Source organism: Palaemon carinicauda, chromosome 14, assembly GCF_036898095.1.
Source record: "Palaemon carinicauda isolate YSFRI2023 chromosome 14, ASM3689809v2, whole genome shotgun sequence".
NCBI classification, from domain to species: Eukaryota; Metazoa; Arthropoda; class Malacostraca; order Decapoda; family Palaemonidae; genus Palaemon; species Palaemon carinicauda.
Window position 1 is genome coordinate 46,933,370 of NC_090738.1, and position 25,686 is coordinate 46,959,055.

The 25,686-nt window shown below is 36.7% G+C and overlaps 2 protein-coding genes across 3 annotated transcripts in view; one reads left to right on the forward strand and one right to left on the reverse strand.

The window, feature by feature from the left end:
- Positions 1-18,654, forward strand: part of Arp3 (Actin-related protein 3) — a 76,458-nt gene extending 57,804 nt beyond the window's left edge. Inside the window, exons 7-9 of the mRNA XM_068387082.1 lie at positions 3,722-3,940; positions 8,371-8,454; positions 16,311-18,654. Of these exons, the coding sequence (XP_068243183.1) occupies positions 3,722-3,940; positions 8,371-8,454; positions 16,311-16,406 (399 nt within the window). The 3' untranslated portion in view covers positions 16,407-18,654. The remainder of the gene's footprint in view (positions 1-3,721; positions 3,941-8,370; positions 8,455-16,310) is intronic.
- LOC137653570 (uncharacterized) overlaps positions 18,436-25,686 on the reverse strand; it is a 49,473-nt gene continuing 42,222 nt past the window's right edge. For both annotated transcript variants that reach the window (XM_068387080.1, XM_068387081.1), the window contains 2 exons: positions 23,552-23,628; positions 18,436-19,232 (listed from right to left, as the gene is read on the reverse strand). In XM_068387080.1, coding sequence (XP_068243181.1) covers positions 19,110-19,232; positions 23,552-23,628 — 200 coding nt within the window. In that variant the 3' untranslated portion in view covers positions 18,436-19,109. The remainder of the gene's footprint in view (positions 19,233-23,551; positions 23,629-25,686) is intronic.

Here is a 25,686-nt window from a genome sequence, read left to right on the forward strand (position 1 = left end):
AGATGAGAAAGTGCTATTCTCCCTCCTTCTGATTTTCCCTTGAGGACTCTGTCATTTGGAGAGGAGCCTTTAGCTGCTTAGCCTCCTATGGACTTTTATTTAAGCATAGCATGCTTCCAGGGAGGGTAATGGTTCCACTTCAGTCGCTAACCCCGTCTGTTACCACACCTGCTCCCATAGACCTTGAGCTGTGTTGCAAGACATGCAGTCCAAGCTTAGTCCTTGTTAGAGGATTTTTTGTTTACGGAGTCAGTGTGTCACTGGGAAGACGTTCAACAACCAGCAGAAGTGTCTTGTTGTGACGCAGTGCGGCAACCTCAGCAACCCGATAAGGAGTTGTCTGTACGACCCAGACAGTCTAGACAGCTCCGGGTTGTCACTGTACTTCCTCGCTTCCCCATGGTTGACAGTTCACAGACTGTGCAGCAGTACCATGATCTTGTGTCCGGCTCCGTCAGACGACTAGCTTTTAAGAGCTCCCACAAGTCGTCGCTGTCTGGAGATTCTCAGATGGACTATGGATCTGACCAAGGAACTGGGCCTCCTGGTCAATTTTGAGGAGTCCCAGCTCGTCCCATCCCAGACCATTGTCTACCTGGGTATGGATCTTCAGAGTCGAGCTTTTCGGGCTTTTCCGTCGACCCCAAAGATATACTAAGCCCTAGATTGCATCCAGAGCATGCTGAGAAGGAACCGATGCTCAGTCAGGTAGTGGATGAGTCTAACAGGGACACTTTCATCGCTGGCACTGTTCATCGAGTTAGGGAGACCCCACCTCCCCCCCTTCAGTATCATCTAGCGGCTCACTGGATAAAGGACATGACGCTAGAGACGATCTCAGTTCCTGTTTCCGAAGAGAGGAGGTCTACTCTCACGTGGTGAAAGAACAGCTTTCTTCTCAAGGAAGTCTACCTTTGGCTGTTCAGAAACCCGACCGCCGTCTCTTCTCTGACGCATCAGACACGGGCTGGGGTGCGACTTTGGACGGACAGGAATGCTCGGGAACATGGAATCAGGAGCTAAGGACACTTCACATCTATTGCAAGGAGCTGTTGGCGGTTCATCTGACCTTGATAAACTTCAAGTCCCTCCAGCTTAACAAGGTGGTGGAGGTGGACTCTGACAACACCACAGCCTTGGCTTACATCTCCAAGCAGGGAGGGACTCATTCGTGGAAGTTGTTCTAGATCGCAAGGGACCTCCTCATCTGGTTAAAAGATCGAAAGCTCACGCTGGTAACGAGGTTCATTCAGGGCGATATGAATGTCATGGCAGATCGCCTTAGCCGGAAGGGTCAGGTCATCCCCACAGAGTGGACCCTTCACAAGAATGTTTGCAGCAGACTTTGGGCCCTGTGGGGTCAGCCAACCATAGATCTGTTCGCTACCTCGATAACCTAGAGGCTCCCGTTGTATTGTTCTCCGATTCCAGACCCAGCAGCAGTTCACGTGGATGCTTTTCTGCTGGATTGGTCCCATCTCGACCTGTATGCATTCCCGCCGTTCAAGATTGTCAACAGGGTACTTCAGAAGTTCGCCTCTCGCAAAGGGACACGGCTGACGTTGGTTGGCTCCGCTCTGGCCCGCGAGAGAATGGTTCATAGAGGTACTGCAATGGCTGGTCGACATTCCCAGGACTCTTCCTCTAGGAGTGGACCTTCTACGTCTACCTCACGTAAAGAAGGTACATCCAAACCTCCACGCTCTTCGTCTGACTGCCTTCAGACTTTCGAAAGACTCTCAAGAGCTAGGGGCTTTTCGAAGGAGGCAGCCAGAGCGATTGCCAGAGCAAGGAGGACATCCACTCTCAGAGTCTATCAGTCTAAAGGGGAAGTCTTCCGAAGCTGGTACAAAGCCAATGCAGTTTCCTCATCCAGTACCACTGTAACCCAGATTGCTGACTTCCTGTTACATCTAAGGAACGTAAGATCCCTTTCAGCTCCTACGATTAAGGGTTACAGAAGTATGTTGGCAGCGGTCTTCCGCCACAGAGGCTTGGATCTTTCCACCAACAAAGATCTACAGGACCTCCTTAGGTCTTTTGAGACCTCAAAGGAACGTCGGTTGTCCACTCCAGGCTGGAATCTAGACGTGGTCCTAAGGTTCCTTATGTCATCAAGATTTGAACCTCTCCAATCAGCCTCTTTTAAGGACCTCACATTAAAAACTCTTTTCCTCGTGTGCTTGACAACAGCTAAAAGAGTAAGTGAGATCCACGCCTTCAGCAGGAACATAGTTTTCACATCTGAAACGGCTACATGTTCCTTGCAGCTCGGTTTTTTGCTAAAACGAGCTTCCTTCACGTCCTTGGCCTAAGTCGTTCGAGATCCCAAGCCTGTCCAACTTGGTGGGGGACGAACTGGAGAGAGTACTTTGCCCAGTTAGAACTCTTAGGTACTATCTAAAAAGGTCATAACCTTTACGAGGACAATCAGAAGCCTTATGGTGGGCTATCAAGAAGCCTTCTCTTCCAAGGTCTAAGAACTCAGTTTTTTACCTATTCAGGCTCCTGATTAGGGAAGCACATTCTCATCTGAAGGAAGAAGACCTTGCTTTGCTGAAGGTAAGGACACATGAAGTGAGAGCTGTGGCTACTTCAGTGGCCCTCAAACAGAACCGTTCTCTGCAGAGTGTTATGGATGCAACCTATTGGAGAAGCAAATCAGTGTTCGCATCATTCTATCTCAAAGATGTCCAGTCTCTTTACGAGAACTGCTACACCCTGGGACCATTCGTAGCAACGAATGCAGTAGTAGGCGGGGGCTCAGCCACTACATTCCCATAATCCCATAACATTTTTAACCTTTCTCTTGAATACTTTTTATGGGTTGTACGGTTGGCTAAGAAGCCTTCCACATCCTTGTTGATTTGGCGGGTGGTCAATTCTTTCTTGAGAAGCGCCGAGGTTAAAGGTTGTGATGAGGTCCTTTAGTATGGGTTGCAGCCCTTTATACTTCAGCACCTAAGAGTCGTTCAGCATCCTAAGAGGACCGCTACGCTCAGTAAGAAAGACGTACTTAATAAAGGCAGAGTAATGGTTCAAGTCGTCTTCCTTACCAGGTACTTATTTATTTTATGTTATTTTTGAATAACTAATAAAATAAAATACGGGATACTTAGCTTCTGTGTTAACATGTATGCTGGTCTCCACCCACCACCCTGGGTGTGAATCAGCTACATGATTATCGGGTAAGATTAATATTGAAAAATGTTATTTTCATTAGTAAAATAAATTTTTGAATATACTTACCCGATAATCATGATTTAATTGACCCACCCTTCCTCCCCATAGAGAACCAGTGGACCGAGGAAAAAATTGAGGTGGTATTGACAAGAAGTACTAGAGTACCTGACCACAGATGGCGCTGTGGTGTTCACCCCCACCTGTATAGCGATCGCTGGCGTATCCCTACCGTAGAATTCTGTCGGCAACAGAGTTGACAGCTACATGATTATCGGGTAAGTATATTCAAAAATTTATTTTACTAATGAAAATAACATATTTATCAACAGCAGGGCATTGTACATCTTGATTTTGACCAATTATTTACCTGAAAGTAGGTCATTTTTGTTATTTTCTACTGTTGAAGCTTAAATACTGTAATTTGAGAGAGTTGGAGGGCAGTGAATTCAAGGATTTCCATGTACCTTGAAGCTGGTGGTGTAATTGTAACTCATCACAAAGAATATTTTACCCTAAATGTTCTTGTACTATATTTCAGTTTGCCAATCCAGACTTCACAACTCCAATTAGTGAGGTTGTAGACAATGTTATTCAGAACTGTCCTATAGATGTGAGAAGACCGCTTTACAAGAATATTGTTCTTTCTGGTGGATCAACTATGTTTAAAGACTTTGATCGTCGTCTACAACGAGATTTGAAGAGAATTGTGGATGCTCGATTACGCATCACAGAGCAACTTAGTGGAGGTCGAATTAAGGTAAGAGGATTTGACTAATTGAAAATTATATATAAAGGAATTTAAATGATCAATAGCATTATGTATCACCAAGTATCATGGCTATTGTTGAATCAAAGTAAAAATAATTCATTTTCATTTAGCCTTTCAATAGTCAGTGGTTTATAATTAGTTAATAGGTATTGTACTTTTTTTCTTTTTCTCGTAACAACACTTAATAATTGTTTGTTCTTACACAAATACAAACCCTCGTCCTTTGATAGGAGTATGATTTCACCCAGACTGGAACTTGGCTGTTAAGGTTCATATTGAGGTGTTAGTAGTTACGGGTGGGTGCCTTGAAAGCCCTGCCCCTCGACATCACACTGAGAAGCTACTTTGACTTTAGCCGCTAGGTTGTATACATGTACACTGGGTGTCCCATCTTGGCTGTTTAATTGTAATCTTTTTTTTTCTCTTTATAGGGTGAAAATGTCTGTTCTTGACAGAGAAGCCACTTGTGGACATGCTGTCCTGCTCTTGGTTTCCTAGATAGACTTACATCGCCTTCATGAGCAGTACAATAGTTTTCTGTTTTGTCAGGATTTAAGGATTGTAACAAACTGGGAGAAGTCACATACCTTACCCCATCAGCAGATGAAGTAACAAGGCATGTTGATCATCATAGTATGAGTTAAGAGTTCATTCTGTAAACTCTCAGATCAACAAATGCAGGGACTGTTCTGTGCAGTTTCTGTTTTGTTAGGAATAAGCAACTCAAAATTTTGACAGACTTTGTATCATTCTTGAAGAAGCTCATCCCACCTGTGTGGATCTTTCATTAGTGTCTCCAGTGTCAATTGAAGTTCACACTTGTAACAACCTGAATTCATGTTGGACAGAACAGTATCTTCTAAGGAGTACTGAAGTGAAATATTGTATAGCAGGTAATGCTTAATCCCACCCCATTCTGTCTCTTTCCTTTTTGCAGAAATGGGCTTCTTTGTCTGATTGGACCTGGTGCATATTGCCCAATAAATTAAAATTCTGAGGAAATTATTTATTGAAGGAATGGGCTTCCTTCCATATTTCTTTGAAACAAGAGGGGAATGGGAAATTGAACATAGATGCTTAAAGGTTTCTTGACATTGTTACCATCTGAGACAGTATCATTTCATGATTTATGAAGATGTATGTCACGTGACAGAAAAATTCCACCCATGAAAATTCCTCCCACGAAAATTCCGCCCAGAAAATCTCTCCCAAAGAAAATTCCACCCAAAGAAAATTCCACCCAAAGAAAATCCCACCCAGAGAAAATTCCACCCAAAGAAAATTCCACCCAAGTAAAAAACTATTTAAAACAAAGTATCTAAAGATGAATGCATTACCAAAATAAGAGTTCTTAATAAGCAAACAAAAATTTGAAATTATCAAAAATGGTTGTTCTTAAGTAAACAATTTAAAATGAAGTATCTAAAAAATAATGAATTACCAAAATAATTCTGACAACTGGGCATTTAAATCATCTCCACAGCTGTGGACTCAACTCTTCAAAGTGCATATCATTGTTCGATATACATTTCTCCACCGTGTCTTTTAACTGTGTTTCATAATACTTCTATACACGGTTGTTTGTTTCATTTTGGCCAATCTTGCTTGCGAAAGTTATGTGAGATTGGCTGAAAAACACAGTATAATAATGACCCAAAGTTTGGTGTGTACCAAGGAAGAGGAACCAACCGCAGAAGAGGAGAGCCCCTTTTCTCAATAGGTCTGGAATGTACATGAACAGGTCATGCAAAGTATACCACGGTCCAATAATAGAGTTGAAGGTTTCCATAGTGCTCTACGATTGTCGTTAGCAAGCATACACCCAAATGTCTGGAAACTTTGTGCCGCATTGCAAAAGGAAGAAAGCCTGACTCAAATAAAAATGATTCACATTACTCTAGGGGATCACAACAATCAAAGAATTAAATACAAAAGTATCAATGCCAGACTTAGACACCGTGTCAGATATTTCGTTGTCAATGATATTTTGAAGTTTCTAAGTGTTGCATATAACCTTCATTAAATTTAATTTTTCTTTAATTTTTTATAATTTTAACTATTTTTCTCTTTCTTATTGGAGATGCAATTTTTTTAATATATATTCTGTGTGAAACATAAGTATATAGCTCATAAATTTTTCTTCATAAAAAAAAAAGTTTTATTGTTGTTTGCTTGTTAACCATTCTTTTTGGCATTCTTCTGAAACTTTATATTTTGGCACTAAATAAACTTGGGTGAAATATTTCTTGGGTGAAATTTTCTCAGGGTGGAATTTTCTTTGGGTGGAATTTTCTGGGTGGAATTTTCATGTAACCGTATGTCAGGCTCTATGAATGATCTAGAGTATAGCCACTTAGAGGTCATTCTAGGGAACATTGTCATATTGGCCTTGCATCCTATATGGCGGGTTGTGTTGGTGGTTACAGGAGTCGTACCTTGTCTTGCTTACGTGCCTTATTGGGAAGCAGATCTTCCTTGGAAAGGATGAACTTGCATGTCTGTGCATGGAAAATACCTTCCATCTGAGGAGTGAATCTCCATATACAGTAAGTGATGAGGGTTTGTATCCTCATAGGAACAAATAAAAAAATTTGAATAATTTCCATTTTTCATAGAATGGAAACCTGTCTCATATAATGAAATTAACCTTAATCTAATCCTCCCTTCTTGTATCTATGCCAAAAGAACTGATTGGCAAGGGGTCAGATGAGGAATGTGTCCATTTATGTCTCACATCAATGGTTGACCCTCTTGTTACCAAGATTTGATGATTGTTCTAGGATTCACTGAAAGAGTACTCATGTAAATGGTTCATGTTTATATTTTAGGAAAATATAAAGCATAGTGCAAATCCAGATTTGTAAATTAACCTCTTCAACTGTTATATTCTTCATTGCCTCCGTTTTCTTTCCAATTACTGTTTTCAAATTATTCCTTCTATTCATGTGATTTTAAAGATACTAGTTCAAATGTTTGTTCCTTTGTTCCCATTTCACTTTTATCATCATCTTTATCGTCAACATTTTTGTGTCGGCTTTCCTTTACAGGTTTGGATGTGAAATAAGCTCTTTTAGTAGATCTAGTTCTTTTTCAATGATTTCCTTGGCCTTTCTAGAGTTCATAAGATCACTTCCATACATACTGCCTTTTGATTTAATTCCTCTGAACTCTTTTTGTTTCTATGTTTCTATAGGCTTGTAGCTCCCATCTTGTATGCATCTGTTTTCTTCCTTACCTGGATCCCTTAAATATTGCTTTTCACTTTTAAATTTCACCTTTAATCTTCAGTTCTGGGAGAATCCCAGTACTGTTGGTTCCTGTTTCCCTAGCTATATCTTCTCATCTCATCCTCAAAATATACAGTACTCTTAGTTATACTGTAACCATTTAGGTTTCTTTCAATAAGCATTCAGTGTGACTGTAGCACTTCTGTCACTGCAGCTGACAACTTTATCGAAATTCCTGCTACTATCTGTTTGATTTTCCTGATTTTGATAAGTGTACTGAGAATACATGAATTACCACATTTAATCATCCCTCTTTTTTTATTTATTAGTCCCACTTTTATTCTGTCATTCAATTCATCTTTGGCTAGTATTTAAAGTTCCTTTTGTCTCTCTTTGCTATTGCAAAGAATTTATTTTTTTTTCATGACAGGTCCAGTTCTTTGTCTCAACTCTTGTATATTTAACTTCTTGTTCACAAAAAAATACCCATGTTTCCATTAGCTATTGTCTCCTATCCTTTCTTACATTTTCCCACTATTGTTCCAACATTAAATGGTCTCATATTCCCTGAGCTTTTTGTATTTCTGCTGCCTTTAGGGATTCTTTGTAGCCTCAGCCAGGTCTAAAGATGCCAAGAACTGAAAGACACTATGAAAAGTCATTCATTATATCAGCTCTCAATTTTTTTGCTTTTGCATGATCTAATTGACAAACTCAAAACATACAATTTCTTGGCATGTGACTACTCATTTGAAATTTGGATGACTGAAAATGGTGTTATATTCATTGTTGTCAGATATGTAAAGGAAGAAGAAAAATTTTAGATAGGGAAAAGAGTTGTTCCAAGGGATAAGGATTGAAAATCAGGCTTTGAGTGTTTTAGAGAGCCCATATTTTTTTTAGTATTGTCATAAATTTTTATTGATGAATTTTTTAAAATAACTATGTACTTTGAAATATCAAGAATGAGGTTTTTATAGTTTTACAGTACTGTACATGAAACATATACTTTTTATTGTTAAGCCCATGAAGGAAAGTTGTAGTAAGAATCAGTAAAAATTACATCACTAAATTGAAATTAGATAAATTTTGTTCATATCAGAGATTGCAGTTATCTTGGGATAGTAATATTTTGAAAATGTAGATGAGCAAGATTTTACTATTATTATATTTCAACTTTTACATTTTCAGCCAAAGCCAATTGATGTGAATGTTATAGCCCACAAGATGCAACGATATGCTGTATGGTTTGGTGGTTCAATGTTAGCATCAACTGTAAGTATTTTTCATCATAGTTGTTTAGTTCATCTTAGGCATAGATTGTACCTGCCTTTATACATTTCCTGATAATCCTTATTATGTTGACAGTTATTGAGAAGACTGTGTATAGAGGATTAGGTTTATTCATACTGGGCTAGTTTTATAAACATTATGTAGGATACAGTCTTGGCATTTTACGGTCTCATTTTTTATATTATAACAAGTAAATGTCATGCACATAAGTACCTTGTAATTATTTCTGTTATTTTTCACCTAAACAGGGTATTGTAAAAATAATTGTTTCTAATTTGATGTAGATGTATGTTGATCATCATCCAACTCAAGTTTTTTAGTATTTTTCGTTGTATTTATAGTTGATGGTTACTTACATATTGATAAGATGAATATATCCATTGGTAAATTGAATTTAGAACAACGTACTGTACAATCAAGAAACTTACATATGTAAGAGCAATCTGGCCTTTCTTATCTGGTGTTATGTTGATTGAAATTTCCGGGAATCAGTTGAAATGTTACTACCTGTTACGTTTAGTTAATGAACTCTACACTACAGTATATAACTAATTTTTTTCTATGAAACTCCTCTGATGTTCATATTGCTGCTTCTCCAGAAGCCCATTTTAACCAACACTTAATTGTAAGATTTTAAAAATTTTGAAGAAATTCCCATTTTCTTTCACTTTAGACAATACCTGCTCTTAACAAAGGATTAGAGTCTTCTATCAGTAAGTGGTAGAAAGACCAGGTTGTCACATTGTGAAATATAGTTTTCAGTTAGCTCCGTCTACCGGGAGCGACAAGACTTCGGTTGTTTACTTACAGCACTCAAATATGTCTTCCCCTGATTTAGTTTGCACTTATTGTGTGGAATGTGCATGGGAATTATTTGAGGGAGTTTATGACCTACATTCCTTTTGTGATTTAAATAACCATTGTGAAGGGTTTCACTCTGTGCCCAAAATATTTTCAATTGTTACTGATCAAGTTAACAGTTTATAGGTTTAAAAACTGCTCATAAATGGTAGAGGCAAGGAACAGTGATAATGCTCTAGCTAGCAGGACAATGCATATGATTAGGGCCTAAGCCACCTCTCTGCCCAAGCTAGGACCAGGGAGGGCCCAGGCAATAGCTGTTGATGACTTGGCAGGTAGACCTATAGGCTCCCCCAAACCTCCTCTCCTTAGTCTACAAGGATGGTGAGGTTGCACACACTATTATTATTATTATTATTATTATTATTATTATTACTTGCTAAGCTACAACCCTAGTTGGAAAAGCAGGATGCCATAACCCCAGGGGTTCCAACAGGGAAAATAGCCTAGTGAGGAAAGGAAACAAGGAAAAATAAATATTTAAGAAGTTACAACATTAAAGTATCTCCTAAATAGACTATAAAAACTTTAACAAAACAAGAGGAAGAGAAACAAGATAGAACAGCGTGCCCGAGTGTACCCTCAAGCAAGAGAAACTATTGAGTTTGAGTGGGAATCAAACCCCGGTCGGGTAGATCACCAGGCAGGGATGTTTCCAATAGGCCACCACAACCTGAACAAGAATTTTGCTATCAGCTTAGAGGAAAAGCTGAAGACTAGGCTAGTTGATTTTAATGGGAGTGACAACAATATTGACACTCCTTTTAGACAACACACAAGTTCAGCCATCTCTTGATAGTGATGAGCTTTGTAAGTTCTTAACATCACTTCCTGCCTTTATTAAACTTCAGAAGTCCAGTAAGGGTTCAGAACGAACGCTATGCTCTACAGATTTGAAAGCCTCACACTAACCCTCAAATCACACTTTAGTTCCTTCTGCTGTTAAACCCTTGCATTCCACAATTCTAGTCTCTCTTTAACCCCTTCACTACAAGGCCATGGATCCGCTACTCAAGTATATACAAGATTTGTCACTATCGGATATACTTGCTCACTAATTCTATAATAACTTACATTTCCATGTTTATTTTTTTTACTGCTGATTACAGAATGAATTTTTCAAAAGTTTGCTTTATTTTTAATTGTATTTAACTCTAAACAAGAGAAATATTTTTTCCATTCATTGTGAAGTGATTGTAGAGTAATTTTTTGGAAATTTGTTTTATATAGTTTTCTCTAAAATAATGGTAAAGCACTGTGAATTTCGTGTAAAGAATACTTTATATCCATTGAAGTGACTATGTAATGCCGTAATTCCATGATAAATAGCCGTCGAAAGATATCAAACTACTCGTCAGTGATAATGGACTTTACATTGTACAAAAATGTAATGAAAATATCCATTTGTTTCCTGTGACAGAAGTATTCTATGATGTATAATTTATAAGGTATATGGTAAACAAAAAACGTATGACAAAAGAAACATGAATTTCTCTCTCTCTCTCTCTCTCTCTCTCCTATATATATATATATATATGAAGGCTTCAGGGGGCTTTCAGCCACCACATGGTGGCTCTCCAAGCTCCCCACATAAAACTTCTACAGAATAAAGTCTTCTTTGATCAATGTCTTCTCCAAATCGTAAGATGCAGTGAAGAGCTGCGTTTTTAGCCTCATCTTAAAGATGCTCACAGTCTCAGCCGATTTAACATTAGTGGGAAGTTTATTATAAAGACGAGGTGCACTACAAATGAATGTTGTTTGTCCAGACTTGCTTATGAAACCTCGTCTCCAGTATTCCATTCACTTCAGCACCATGTCTCAAGACAATGTCAGTATCTACTCTAAAATCTACAAGCACATCTCTAAATTACTGAGGCTTACCAAACTTTAAAGCCTGATACACCATAATGCATTATTTATACACAATTCGTGCCTTGACCAGAAGCCAGTGCAGTTCTATTAATACAGGAGTTATTCGTTTGCTCATCCATTGATCCTTTATCAGCCTTGCAGCATGATTCATGATCAATTGAAGCTCCCTCAATTTACTCACTAGCTGATTATGATTAAGCTTTCTCATAGATTCATCATCAAAGTATTTCCTTACTAATGTTATATTCCTAAATGATAGCCAGCTATTTTCACTGTAAGGTTTATCAGATCCTTCATTAACAATAATACACCAAGGTTCTTTGCCCGCTTGCTCACTGTAAAATCTATGTTATTCACGCTTAGTGTTTGCATATTTAGTCTTTCAAAGTCCATCCGACGGCCAACAAACAAACACTCACGAGAACTTCCGCTGGAGTATCTTCCTCCGTAAATGCTCCTATTCGCAGATGCATCTAAGGAAGGATGCGGTGTACACCTGAGGAATCAAACTGCCTTGGGTTTCTGGTCCGAGAAGGAGAATCGCCTGCACATTAAGCTGTTTGAGATGAAAGCAATACTTCTACTGTTGCAAGGATTCCGACATTGTTTGATAGGCCGCTTCTTAGTGTTGAGGAGAGACCACGCTACTCTAGTGGCAATTGTCAACAAGAAAGGTGGTACTGTTTCACAGCACCTCTATGAGTTGGCAATCCAGACAAATTCTTTGGCAATAGACATTACATTGTAGCTGTCAGCAAAATTTATTTCGGGTTAAAAGAATGTGATTGCCTACAAGCTCAAACATCAGGGAAAAGTAATAGAAGCAGACTGGTCCTGTCATCCCATTCCATGTCAAATGACATGTTCGCCACAAGGTTTAACAAGAATCTCATGGTCTTCTGCTCACTGGTCCCAGACCCATCAGAGGCACTAGGGGATGCCTTTCAATATCCTTGGGTAAACTTAGGCATTTATGCTTTTCTGCTGTTTTTCCTTATTTGAAGGGTATTCAGCAGAATTGACTACCATGAATCGAAAGGTAACCCTGGTGGCTCCTAAGTGGCCACATGCTGAATGGTACACAGGACCTGCTGATGGTCTTAGAAGAGGCACTGAGAGAAAGACTCCTGTGGTCCAACCTGTATAGCAAACCCCCACCTGCAGAGGTACCACAACTCTGTTACATCCCTATTATTTCACATGTGTAATCTCTCCAGCATCTCCTCTTAGGGAAAGGATTTTTGCAAGGGACTGCATAGATGATGTCTGTATATCTGTGGAAATCCTCTGCAGCTGTCTCATCAAGCAAGGTGGGCCATTTTCTGCAGTTGGTTCTCTGTTCAAAACATTCACTGCAGCTGATTGCAGACTTTCTAGTCAACCTTTGTTGAGAGAAGCTCCTCTCAGTCTTAGTGGTGAAAGGGTATCACTCAGCCTTGAGCCAGTTCATTAGACTGAAGGTCTTAGTGCTTTCATCCTTGTTGGAATTGTCGATGTACATGAGGAGCTATGAGCAGTCTTGTCCTATGCAAGAACTCAAGCCATCTGTATGGACTGTCTCTAGATCTCCCAGGTTACCATAAAGGGCTCTGTACAATCTTTAATACAATCAATAGACAAGTTACATGATAGTAGTCACTTTGAAGGATGGAGAAGTCTTTTTTTTACCTTTGTTCTGAGAAAACTCAAAACCTCACCTTTGACAATCATAGGTTTTAGACTCTCCATTTCCTCAGCAATATGACTTCTGTACAATTTGCTTCTTTGTTCTGTGAGCGTGCTTATATGCTATCTAAAGTGAACTTGGTTCTTGAGATAGGAATCTGTAAATGCCAGACAACCTTCACAGTCCACTATCTATGAGAGTATACCCACTAGTCCTTTGACATATTTCCATTAGGGCCTGTGTAGCTCCTTCACGTGACAAGATGCATCTTGTCTAAGATGAGAGGTAAGAATTCTAATCCTTTTCTCGACTTCTTTCCCCAATCAAGGAGTAAAATGATTCAGGTAACCTTCCATACCAAACAATTACTTTATGAAATATATATACAGTAATTCCTCGGCTATCGCTCATGCTCCGTTCCAGACCTCCTCGCGATAGCAGAAAAACGCTAAGTATATACTGTACAGAATTTTTTTTCATGATTTTTTAAATTTTTCAGGTTTTATTTTCTTTATAAATTTAAGCTTTTATAAACCCTCATACTCTCATAAACCCATTATATACTCTTAAAAAACTTTTTAAGCCAAAAGATACTTTTACTGAAGACACATCTTTACATCCTGTATATGCAAATTGAAAAGTTTAAATATGAATACTAATTAATGTATGTACTGTACTGTTCAGCCAGGCTATGCCATTGACCAAACTAAATGTCCAATTACAATGTCTAAAAAATACAGTGGTATTTTAAATAAACAAGATTTCAATAACACTTTCACTTAACTGTATCCAATAATGATTGCAATATTCACGTAGTAAGCTATTATGAAATAAAACTATCGAATATTCGTCTTTAACATTGTTTACGTTTGTACTGTAAGCTCTTTGAGACTACAGTCTACACTTTTTAAATCAGCTTATTAAGGCAAAGGACTAAATGTCATGTGTTTCTCTTGCTAAGAAATAATTATTACTTAGACTATTTTAATTTTACCATATAAAAGTACAGTATATAGTTTTTCACTATCATCATTATCTCATCCCACGCCTATTGACGCAAAGAGCCTCGGTTAGTTTTTGCCAGTCGTCTCTATCTCCATTCATCATTTCTTACTTCATGCTTCATAGTCTTCAGCCATGTAGGCCTTGGTCTTCCAACTCTTCTATTGCCTTGTGGAGCCCAGTTGAAATTTTGGTGAACTAACCTCTCTTAAGGAGTGCAAAGAGCATGCCCAAACCATCTCCATCTACTCACCATGATCTCATCCACATAGGACACTCAAGTAATCTTTCTTATAGTTTCATTTCTAATCTTGTCCTGCCATTTAACTCCCAATATTCTTTTGAGGGCTTTGTACTCAAATATACAAAATCTGTTTGATATTGTTTCATTGTTATACCATAATTCATTTAGTAAAAGTAATATTCTCATAGTTTATTCACTCATAATTCATTTAGTAAAAGTAATATTCTCTTAGTTTATTCACTATCGATCTTAATGGCATGTTGAAATTTAGAGGTGTTTTATTCCAGTTGCCAGTGCATGATATTTTGTAGTTTTTACTTTTACGATGCTTGATTACAATGCTTAAGAAATTATTGACTTTTTCATCCAATTCTTCAGGTAACTTTTGTATAATTTGTTTTACCATTGCATAAACTGGAAAATATGTAAAGTGATATATCGGTCATGTGCTACTTAAAGTCATTTGTAACAACTAGTGTAATTGTTTACCATCATATGAAAGTAGTTGAAATGCAAGCAAAAGAGATTTTATCCAAATCGGATGTTCTTAATGAAACGGCTTTTTTTTTTTTTCTTAAATAGCCATGTGATACTAACGTTACTTTTATCATTCATTCTCTTTTGCTTTTATAACTTATTGAACTAAAAGTTGGGATAGAGATGTGAGGTAAAAAGAAGTTAGTTTATTATAATTTGGTCTCAAAAGAGGAACTGATATAGTATACAGTACGAGATACGTGATAATATAGTTTTTTTATGGGTAAAAGTTTGGTGTTTGCACAATATGCAAGATAGCAAGTGTTACCCAAGTATATGCAGTATTACTGTAATTTACTTTAATTTTTAGTCCCAAAAAGGACTACATAAAAAATTATTAAAATATGAAAAATATAAAATTATCTGCCCTTGGAAAAACATAATATAAATATGAGTCTGTGATATACTGTAGATTTACATATACAGTATTATATTTATTAATTTTTGTTGTACTGAGAGAGCAATAGGTAAACTGTGATGTGGTAAGAGAATTACATCCTTACTATGGGGAGGATGGACATGAATGTATAAACCTATTTTCAATTATGCTTACATTCCAGACATACAGTATATGTTCTTCTCAGACCTGTCTTTGGACAGAAACCTAGCCTATCACCTAGAAAATTTTATCAGGTTGATATTCAAGTTTTACTTCCTGCCACAATCACCCTACTGACGATGGAGCCAGGCTTCCCCAGCTACCCGCCAGTAACTACCAACACCTTGTTATAAATTATAACTACTAAATTCCAGCTATTCTGATTTCGTGCTCCTGTTAAAGGAGATGGCTTTGATAGTTAGGAAAAATACAAATTTTAAAAGTATGTGATTTTTAGACTTTTAAGACATTAACCCTTTTGTGCTAAATTGGAAGCTCTCAGGAGTTGTAGAGCATTTCTATGGGCTTGGAGAGACATTACTTTGAAGCAGGAGTTGAGAGGGCAATAGGAAATTTATGAAATTGGAAAAGCATGTCAGACTGCTGGTAAATCCTAATGTCCGCATAAATATGGGCACTGACAAGGAAAAGGGAAGGGTTTTTTTTACTATGTTGGACCTTAATATTTTTTTTTCAAAGCTGAAGCATAGTTAAACGATTGCATTACAAATGAGAATTTGACGGAGAAAAATGTCGTTTCCAGAAACTGAAAAAGATTAAAAGTTTGAGATGTTTTAATGTGATGAGGTTTGGTAAAGCAAGATTAACACGTGGAGAAGTGCTGAAGATACCATTGAAAAATGGGAAAGGTGAATTAATGGCAGTGCTGGTAGGTCAGGAAGATGGTGTATAAGATAGAAGAGAATGGAATGTACCCTTTTTATTTCCAACCCCATAAAACAAAGAGCTTACTGATATTTCTAATGATGAATATTCAAGATAGAAAGTCATTAGGACTACCTTGGGAGGTGTGAATGTATTGGTTAAGGAGTCTGATTGATATATGCTCTATATCTAATTAATCAGGGGTGAGCATTTTACCAATAGTTTTTTTTGTCTTTTTTTTTTTTGTCTTCTCGATGTCCTTTGTTGGTTGAAAATGGAGGAAGAGTCCATTCACATACTGTATGCTCTGGTGATGTATTTGCCATTGTCATTGGTTGAAGTAATACCTTTAACAATATTTGATTATTTATTAATTTTACTTTTTACAGCCTGACTTCTATCAAGTTTGCCATACGAAAGCAGAGTATGAAGAGAAAGGACCAAGCATTTGTAGACACAACCCTGTTTTTGGAGCCATGGCATAGTTTTCTATATGGATAAGTTGCATGGTAAATGTGATCTTCATAATGTAATAAGGCAGTGTGTGTTGTTGAATAATTGTTGTTGAAATTTCTCAACTGTTCTATCTAGGAGATTTGTCTAAATGACAGTACTTAGTTGCATTTCTTTTTATCTTTTTCAGTCTTCATTCATAGATACAGCATCAGTGATTAGCTGTACGACTAATATATTACAAAATTATACTTCATTTTAAACAGTGATTGTTATCTTCTAGAATAATGGAATAATGTTCAGCCATTTGTTATTTGGAATATTGGTAAAAGAAAGTGCCAACTCATCTGAAATATTGTGTTACTCTTGTTGTAAGGAGGGACGTGGTATAAATATGTAATTTTGAATACAGTAATATATCCATGTTTACCCTTGAAATTAAAGATGTAATTAGACATATGAAGAATTCACCTAGTCACTTTCAAGATACATGGCTGTAAGACTTAATATGAATTGGTTGTAGTTCTTGGGAAAGCATTGTTGTTTGATTGTTCCGAATTCCAGTCAGTATAAGGCTTTTGGTGCATTCAAAAAGCTTTTATATAATAAATTCAGTTTTATTTGTATGGTGTATGTTATAACTTTCAGGATTGGTTAAATTTCTGCGTAAGGGATTTAAATTGAACCCCAAGTTCTCTATAAATGTTTAACTTATTTCTTCTGTTGTTGTCAAGGGTAAGTTTTGATCCCTTATGCAAACTTCCTGTATGGTTGCTTTGATTTAGGATTTTTTGCACAAACGTGATTTTAAACTAGAAGGCAGTGATGATAAATAAGTATAGTTATTTTATTTTTATTTTCTTTGATAAATTTTCAGAATTTCTTGTTCTCGATTTACATTGCACTTAACCCACGGGTGTTTTTGTTCCTGTGTTCCTTGTTATGATCTAATTATTGTCAGATACACAATATACATTTTACTTTGCCAAAAGATTAGTGCCGTAATTTTGCCTTGCTTTTCAAGGTACTGGTAGTTGTAACTTAAATAGGTGTCAGTTAGTGATATCTATCCCCCCCATCCTATGAAAACTAAATCCAGAATTTAGGATCCTAGTTACTTATGCAGCAAGATATTCCTCGGTAATAGTTTTCAAGTAAAGTAAGATAAAGTTGAATTTGTAACCAAACATGAACAAGTTTGTGATTTATATCTATTTTTAATATTGAATCTTACGTCTTGCCAGGGAAGGAAGATTAGTCAACAGGAATGTACAGTAATTTTAAAAATGCCTTATGTATCTTGGGCAGAGTTATCCTTATAAACAAAGAATGTAACATTGTCAGAAGTGTCATATTATCCATGAAATGTTCTTATTAGGATAACTAGGGAAAGTAGTTGATTTTTGTTCATTAAATTTTGATATACATTAGTTACTTTCTAATATTCAAGTACAGTACTACTTTATTGATATTCAGAAAATGTCTTATTATAATGAATTTTTATTTTATTGTCTAGAAATTTGTGTTAATCGAAGTTTATAGCACATTTTAGTATTTATGGAAATCAAAATTTCCCCTTGTAAATATTAGCAATTTTAGTCTTGCCAACTATAAATTTAGGGATGGATGTGATACTTATGACCAAGTGCAATGTATTAGTAAATACATGTAGCTCAAGCAAACCATATATTTGCAGTACTCTCAGTAACTTTGCCAATGCCACGTTGATATCTCTCTCTCTCTTTTGCTCTAATTATTTTCGTTATACTAAAGTCTTTTAATGTAAATGCTATTTTGCCTCGTAGGTAGGCATACATTTTCTTCATGATAGTATTCATTTGTATGGTATATGTTGATTACAGGTATTTTAAAACAAACAGTTAGTGCACTCTTGTTATCAGAGTAGCTTGCAGTCTCTAAGCTGGTAGCCAAACTAGAATGGTATACCAATTCTTCCCATAAGTCATAGTCAATATTTTACAGTATATAAAAAAAAAAGTTTGTATGTCAACCAGGTGCAGGACTGAGGATGATCCTGTTCTTTAAATAATACCACTGACACTATAATGTATACTTTATTTCATAATTACACCTTTTATATAACAATTTTGATAGATTAAGTCTTTGATTTTCATCAGCTTAAAACCTTGCCTTCAGTATGGTCTCTTCATTATTATTATTGCTACTACATTCTTTCTTTCTCTTTTGTTCAAATTTCTTTCTATTGATAGCTGAATTTATGAAAATAAACTTATTGAACAGACATAAATTGTTTTTCTCTCAAAATAATCTAGAATGTTTTTCTTTAAAATTGTTCAAAGAAATAAAAATTTTGTTTTCTTGAATCTCAAGAATACTGACTGCAGTAAAGGGGTAGTAATACTAGAATTATAATGAAAAAATCACTAACATAACATTAACAATATTTAGTACAGCTTGAATTTAACTTGAATTAAGGTGTCATCAGTTATAAGTTTGATAGAGAAAGAAATTGTTTAACAATCTCTTGAGTAAATGTTATTTTACTTAGATAATTTCCTCACATTTAGAAATATATCTATTCAGATCAAAAACTTAGAGTACTTAGTATAATAGTATTTGTTACGTATATGAAAATAAAAGAACTTTGTCATAAATATAACCTCCATTTATGGTTAGACCATTCATTTTTAGAGAAAAATCCTGAATTATACAACTGACTGAGATCAGATCTCTGTTGCTGCTTTAGATACACCTCAAGTCTGGTGTACTGTAGAAGCAAAATCCTTATACTGTTGCAAAATACTTGAATTCACTGTGCGTGGTGTTGTCTTAACAGCAGTTAAAAAATCCTTGATCTCCACCTCTCGAGCCAATATCTGCAATAAAAATAATAATGAACATTTTATGTATGCTATGATTATTAAATGTGATGAGGTTATATGGAGTTGGTGGAAGGTTGTTGCAAGCAGTGAAAAGTTTCTACAAAGGTAGTAAAGCATGTGTTACTATAGGAAATGAAGTGAGCGATTGGTTTCTGGTGAGAGTGGGGCTGAGACAGGGATGTGTGATGTCGCCGTGGTTGTTTAACTTGTATGTTGATGGAGTGGTGAGAGAGGTGAATGCTCGAGGATTGAAACTGGTAGACGAGAATGACCATGAATGGGAGGTAAATCAGTTGTTTGTGGATGGTACTGTACTGGTTGCGGACGCAGAAGAAAAGCTTGGCCGATTAGTGACAGAATTTGGAAGGGTGTGTGAGAGAAGGAAGTTGAGAGTTTATGTGGGTAAGAGTAAGGTTATGAGATGTTCGGGAAGGGAAGGTACTTCGATGTTGAATGGAGAGTTACTTGAGGAGGTGGATCAGTTTAAGTACTTGGGGTCTGTTGTTGCAGCAAGTGGCGGAGTGGAAGCAGATGTACGTCAGAGAGTGAATGAAGGATGCAAAGTATTGGGGGGCAGTTAAGGGAGTAGTAAAAAATAGAGGGTTGGGCATGAATGTTAAGAGAGTTCTATATGAGAAAGTGATTGTACCAATTGTGATGTATGGTTCGGAGTTGTGGGGAATGAAAGTGACGGAGAGACAGAAATTGAATGTGTTTGAGATGAAGTGTCTAGGAATATGGCTGGTGTATCTCGCGTAGATAGGGTTAGGAACGAAGTAGTGAGGGTGAGAAGGGATGTAAGAAATGAGTTAGCAGCTAGAGTGGATATGAATGCATTGAGATGGTTTGGCCATGTTGAGAGAATGGAAAATGGCTGTCTGCTAAAGAAGGTGATGAATGCAAGAGTTGATGGGAGAAGTACAAGAGGAAGGCCAAGGTTTGGGTGGATGGATGGAGTGAAGGAAGCTCTGGGTGATAGGAGAATAGATGTGAGAGAGGCAAGAGAGCGTGCTAGAAATAGGAATGAATGGCGAGCGATTGTGACGCAGTTCCGGTAGGCTCTGCTGCTTACTCCGGTGCCTTGGTTGACCGCGGAAGTAGCAGCAGTAGGGGATTTAGCAATATGAAGCTTCATCTGTGGTGGATAACTGAGGAGGGTGGGCTGTGGCACCCTAGCAGTACCAGCCAAACTTGGTTGAGTCCCTTGTCAGGCTGGGAGGAACTTAGAGAGGAGAGGTCCCCTTTTTTGTTTCATTTGTTTGATGTCGGCTATGCCCCCCAAAATTTGGAAAAATGCCTTTGTATATGTATGTATGTATGATTATTAAAAAATATTTAATTTTATTCTTACTACCCAAAATCGGAAAAAAAGTTACAACTTTAATATTAATCTTATTGTGTATATTGCACTATGATGATTATGAAATCCTCAATCTCTGCCACTAAGCCAGTAAATTAGCTGTGGTAAAGATTAGGAGTTAGGAATAAATGTAAAGAAAGTTATGTATGAGAAAATCATTGTACCAACTGTGATACATGGACTGGAGTTATAGGGATGAAAGTGACAGGCAGAAATTGGATGCGTGAAGAGTATGGTCAGTGTATCTCAGTTGGATAAGATTAGGAATGAAGTAGTAGAGTGAGAACAAGTGTGAGGAATGACTTAGCAGCTAGAGTGGACATGAATGTGTTGAGGGGGAAACCATGTAGAGAGGATGGAAAAGTTTTCAAGTTGGCCATTGATAGTTTATATTTTGCTTATGATTCGTATAACGTAATTACCCTTTACTTGACAATATTGAGATAATGACCTTGTATCATATAAACTTTAAAGTGTTAAAATTTGATAACCTTTTGTCTAATTAGATAATTTTACAATTCCTTGCCGTAATATTTTCACCTTGCATAGCCTAGTGACTTCCTTTTTCATAAATAATAATATCAATGTTTGTTCCTTTTATTACCAGCGTACATTACAGTAACTCATCCTTTCTCTTAGCTTGGGAGTGTATATATACAATAATGGTTATGAGATTAAATGAGGGTTTTAGTGTAGCCTTATTGCTGACCTGTAATTATAGGTATGCTAGCATAGCTTAAAGCTTGCTTTTTCTAGCCTCTTTTACACAGTTATTCTATTGAAAACTTATTTCATTGGCAACTGTCAGTAGGTATTACCTGATCTACTTAAATTATGAATACTGTACATAAATTCACTTAAAAGTATCTAACCATAGTCAGGTTAAGCAAGGATGGATTTTTTCCTGGTATTCTGATTGAAGTCTGAAACACAGGTCGGAACTTGAGGTTGAAATGGCAGTCGGGTTTCAGTTCAGTATCCTTTATAGCATCGATGGCATATATAGCAGTTTTATATCCTGGTGACGGTTAGTAACAAAGATTATATTAGACATTAATTATAAAGATTATTTGTAAGTAGTAAGTTGGCCAAGGCACCAACCACCCGTTGAGGTACTACCTAATAAGAAAACCTTGGAGATACTTGGAAGGATGTGCCAAGTTGAATATTTTTCAACATAGTAGTACAGACTTTCCATTCGAAGATACTGAATTTGAGAATCTTTCTGATTTTCCTAAATCATGATGGAGGTTTAAAGATCCATCTCTTAAAGCATGTCCCTAGCTAATCCCAAAAGAGCTTATCCTGATGTTATATAAGTCTGCCCTAGACATTCTGGCAGGAGTAGTATCAAGGCTGGAGGTTTCCTTTTTGATCACTATTTCCTTGATCCTTCAGTGGTTGGAATGACTGTAAAGACAAACACTCCCTTTTAGATCAAAATGGTAAAGATGGCTTTGAATTTATAAGGAAAATATTGCTTCTAAATCAATGAAGGCAACAATGCTATTAAAAGGAGACTTCATCTTTCCCAAAGAATGTAGTCCCTTTTTTGGGAGCATATTCAAAAGAGTTTGAAGGATTCATGGAACTTAAATGTTACTATGGTCTTTCTCCCCAAAAATATGGGATACTCAAAGTATGCACAACTCAATTGGATAATGGTTTACCTTTAGTTCCAAACCATCTCAGAACAGCAGAAATTAGTGCTCAACATACTTTATTGAACCCCAAGTCTGTCAAATCCTCTTTGGAAGTGAGAGCTGTAGGGCAATCCCAGTCAACCACCCTGGCAATGGCAAAGTTACTCTGTAAAGCGTACTTACGAGGCTTTACAGAACTTTGTCAAAACTAAGTTTTGAGATTCAATATTCAAAACCCATTAGTGAGCAAAGCTGGGGTAAAGATTTGTAGGAGCACTATCTCTTTTTGGCTATAGGAAACAAACAGGAGAGTGAATGAGAGGCTTTCAGGAAGAACATCTCAATAGGACAGGTGCTGAAAGTGGGAGTATGGAAGAGAAAATTGACTTTCATGACCCACTACCTTCAGGAGGTTACGCCCAGGTCTCTGGACACCTCCTAGAGGTCAATTGTAGCCGTCCAACAAGTGATTTAGGTTCTCGGCCAATTTATATATGAATCCGGACAAAATGTCTGTAAATAGCGAATACATTGATTTCGTACCTCGTTTTCTCCTCTTATCAATGACACATGATCTTTAGCCCAAGCAAGAAGAAGCATACAAGGTGAGACTTTCAGAATATTGTGTATGGTATATGAACAACAGTCTTGAGAAGAGTGAGAAGGTTAGACCAGATGAACTTGAAACGCAACTAAAAATTATCACAATCTGGAAGAGGATATGTCTAATCATCACCGATGCGATGGAAAAACTGAATAAAAATGAACCCCTGGTGATCCACGACATTAACCGGGAGTGTGTTTCATTACTTTACTAGGGGCATGCATCTATTGAAATGAAAGAAAATGGGAAATTTTTGAATTAATTTCTGGGATTAACATCAATAAACCAAGCTTCTGGAGAAGAAGCAATATGAACATCAAGTATAAAAATAAATCTTACCATTAAAAATTTTGTTTACGTTTCTTATTCATGTTCCCTCTTCTTCTCTTTATATTCTTCATCTTTTATCAAAATGTCTAATTCCTTCCTTATTTCTAGCATTCACCTTCAGTTGTCAACATATCAAACAAAAAATGTGGCATTAGCACAATTTAAACATGTGCAATTTTTGCACAAAATGTACCTCCTAGATCTTTATAGTTTTGCATGCCATCACCCAAGGTCAGGCAACAATTAAAATTTTCAAGTCGAGTAGATTTGATGTATACGGGTCTTTTGTATAAATATCCAAACTAATGGTTTTAGCTAAAACAAATACTCAAATTAACCATGTGATTTCTCTTAAGAACAGTAAAAGGGTAATTACCTTGTCAGCAGGAAGCTTGTTTAGACTATACTGCATTGCCCCCAAGGTATCATTGGAACAGGGAGTTATTTTGTTATCTGAAAGGAAATTAAAAAGGTTACAAGAATAACCATGTATCACAATTCATTAATAATTTTAGTACACTACAGTACACAAATCAGCGAGGTAATTCACTTCCATCATAAGGCTCTATGAAAATTATCCAATATTCTAGATCTTTGGGGAGATGAGGACTCCTGAAGATCTCATATACGAAGTGGAATACTGTAAGTTTCAATATCTATAAATATAAAAAATACTGGGAAAGTATGGAAGTGGTTTCATGACTTTATCCAAAAAATTACATATTGGTAAGTATTCTATTTTCATAACACCTATTTCATTAAGGATTCAACAGTGGGTATACTATTTCTTAATAAGTAGTAAGAGCAAAGAAGATAAATAACAAGAGTATTTTGTAAACAAATTTAGCTAGGACGCGAGGGTGAGAAAGGGGCGTGAGGAATGAAGTAGCAGTTTGAGTGGATATGAATGTGTTGAGGTGGTTTGGCCATGTAGAGAGGATGGAAAATGGCCATCTGATGAAGGTGATGAATGCAAGAGTTGATAGAAGTACAAGAGGAAGGCCATGGTTTGGGTGGATGGATGGATGGAGTGAAGAAAGCCCTAGGTGACAAAAGGATAGATGTGAGAGAGGCAAAAGAGCGTGCTAGAAATAGGAATAATTGGAGAGTGATTGTAGCAGTAGTAAAGGTCAGCATATGAAGCTTCATTTGTGGTGGATAACAGAGGGATGGGCTGTGGCACCTTAGCAGTACCAACCAAACTCGGGTGAGTCCCTCGTCAGGTAGGGAGGAATGGTGAGAAGAAAAATCTCCCTTTTTTTATGTTGGCTACCTCCCAAAATTGGGGGAAGTGCCATGGTAAACAGAACAGCATTAAAATAGATCTGTCATATATAAACAATAAAGAGAGAATCATGTCACCCTGTGCAACATAAAAACATTCACTGAAAGGTTGAACTTTTGATGTTACATCAATTCAATTGCCTGATTAGGAAGATCACTTTTACAATCTGGTCACAATTGAAATAAAACTTCTAGAATATTCAGTAGTGCCGAGCCATATGATGGAGAAGGCAAGACGGTTGGAATTAATTCGTCTGAATTTCAGCTACTGCATCTCATCTTAATTTGTTGAACAAGAGCTTCCAATTATTTAAATTTCTTATTCCTGATCTAGATATTAATCACAGGCACTGTCAACCAGTTTGATCTCTGTGCACAATGCATAAGATTTTTCATAATTCTGAGCATCCTTTGCATTCAGATTTTCTCAGACTGTATCATCCCGTTACTTTCCTGTACGTATTATTAGGTATGCAGTTAATTCTAACAGCCACGCCTTTTCCATCATAACGCTCAATACTAGTGTTCTAGAAGTTTTATTCCAGCTGTGACCAAATTGTGGAATGATCTCCCTAATTGGGCAGTTGAATTAATGGAACTTCAGTAGTTCAAACTTACACAAAATATTTTAATGTTGAACAGGCTGACATAAGTCTCTCTTCATAGTTTATCTACGATATCTATTTTAATGTTGTTAATAATCTTAAAATATTTCATATCAATCATTAATTACTTCACATGTAGTTTATATATTTTCTTATTCCCTTTCTGCCCTGGGTTATTTTTCCCTGTGGGAACCCTTGGGCTTATAACATTCTGCTTTTCCAGCTATGGTTGTATTTAGCTAGTAATAATAATAATAATAATAATAATTTCAATTTTAAACTTATGGTTTTTAATTATAATAATGCATAATTAGTACAATAAAGTTACTTATTTCAGATAGAATATCATTCATTTAGTTCAAATATGAAAAAAAATTGGGGAGTTGGGGCCCACTTGTGTCCTTTTATTGGAAAAATTTGTTTTGTATCCTCAATATTGGCATACTATATACGACCGTCTTCATTAACTAATTAATTGCAGATAATGAGAGTTGACTGTAGTCGTCAGCTTCAAAAGAAATTACTTAATTTTCTGAGTTTGTAAATAAATTATGGAATACTAATTCAATTAATATATAAATTCAGGAATTCTGGTTACATTCATAGCATAGTTAATTAACCA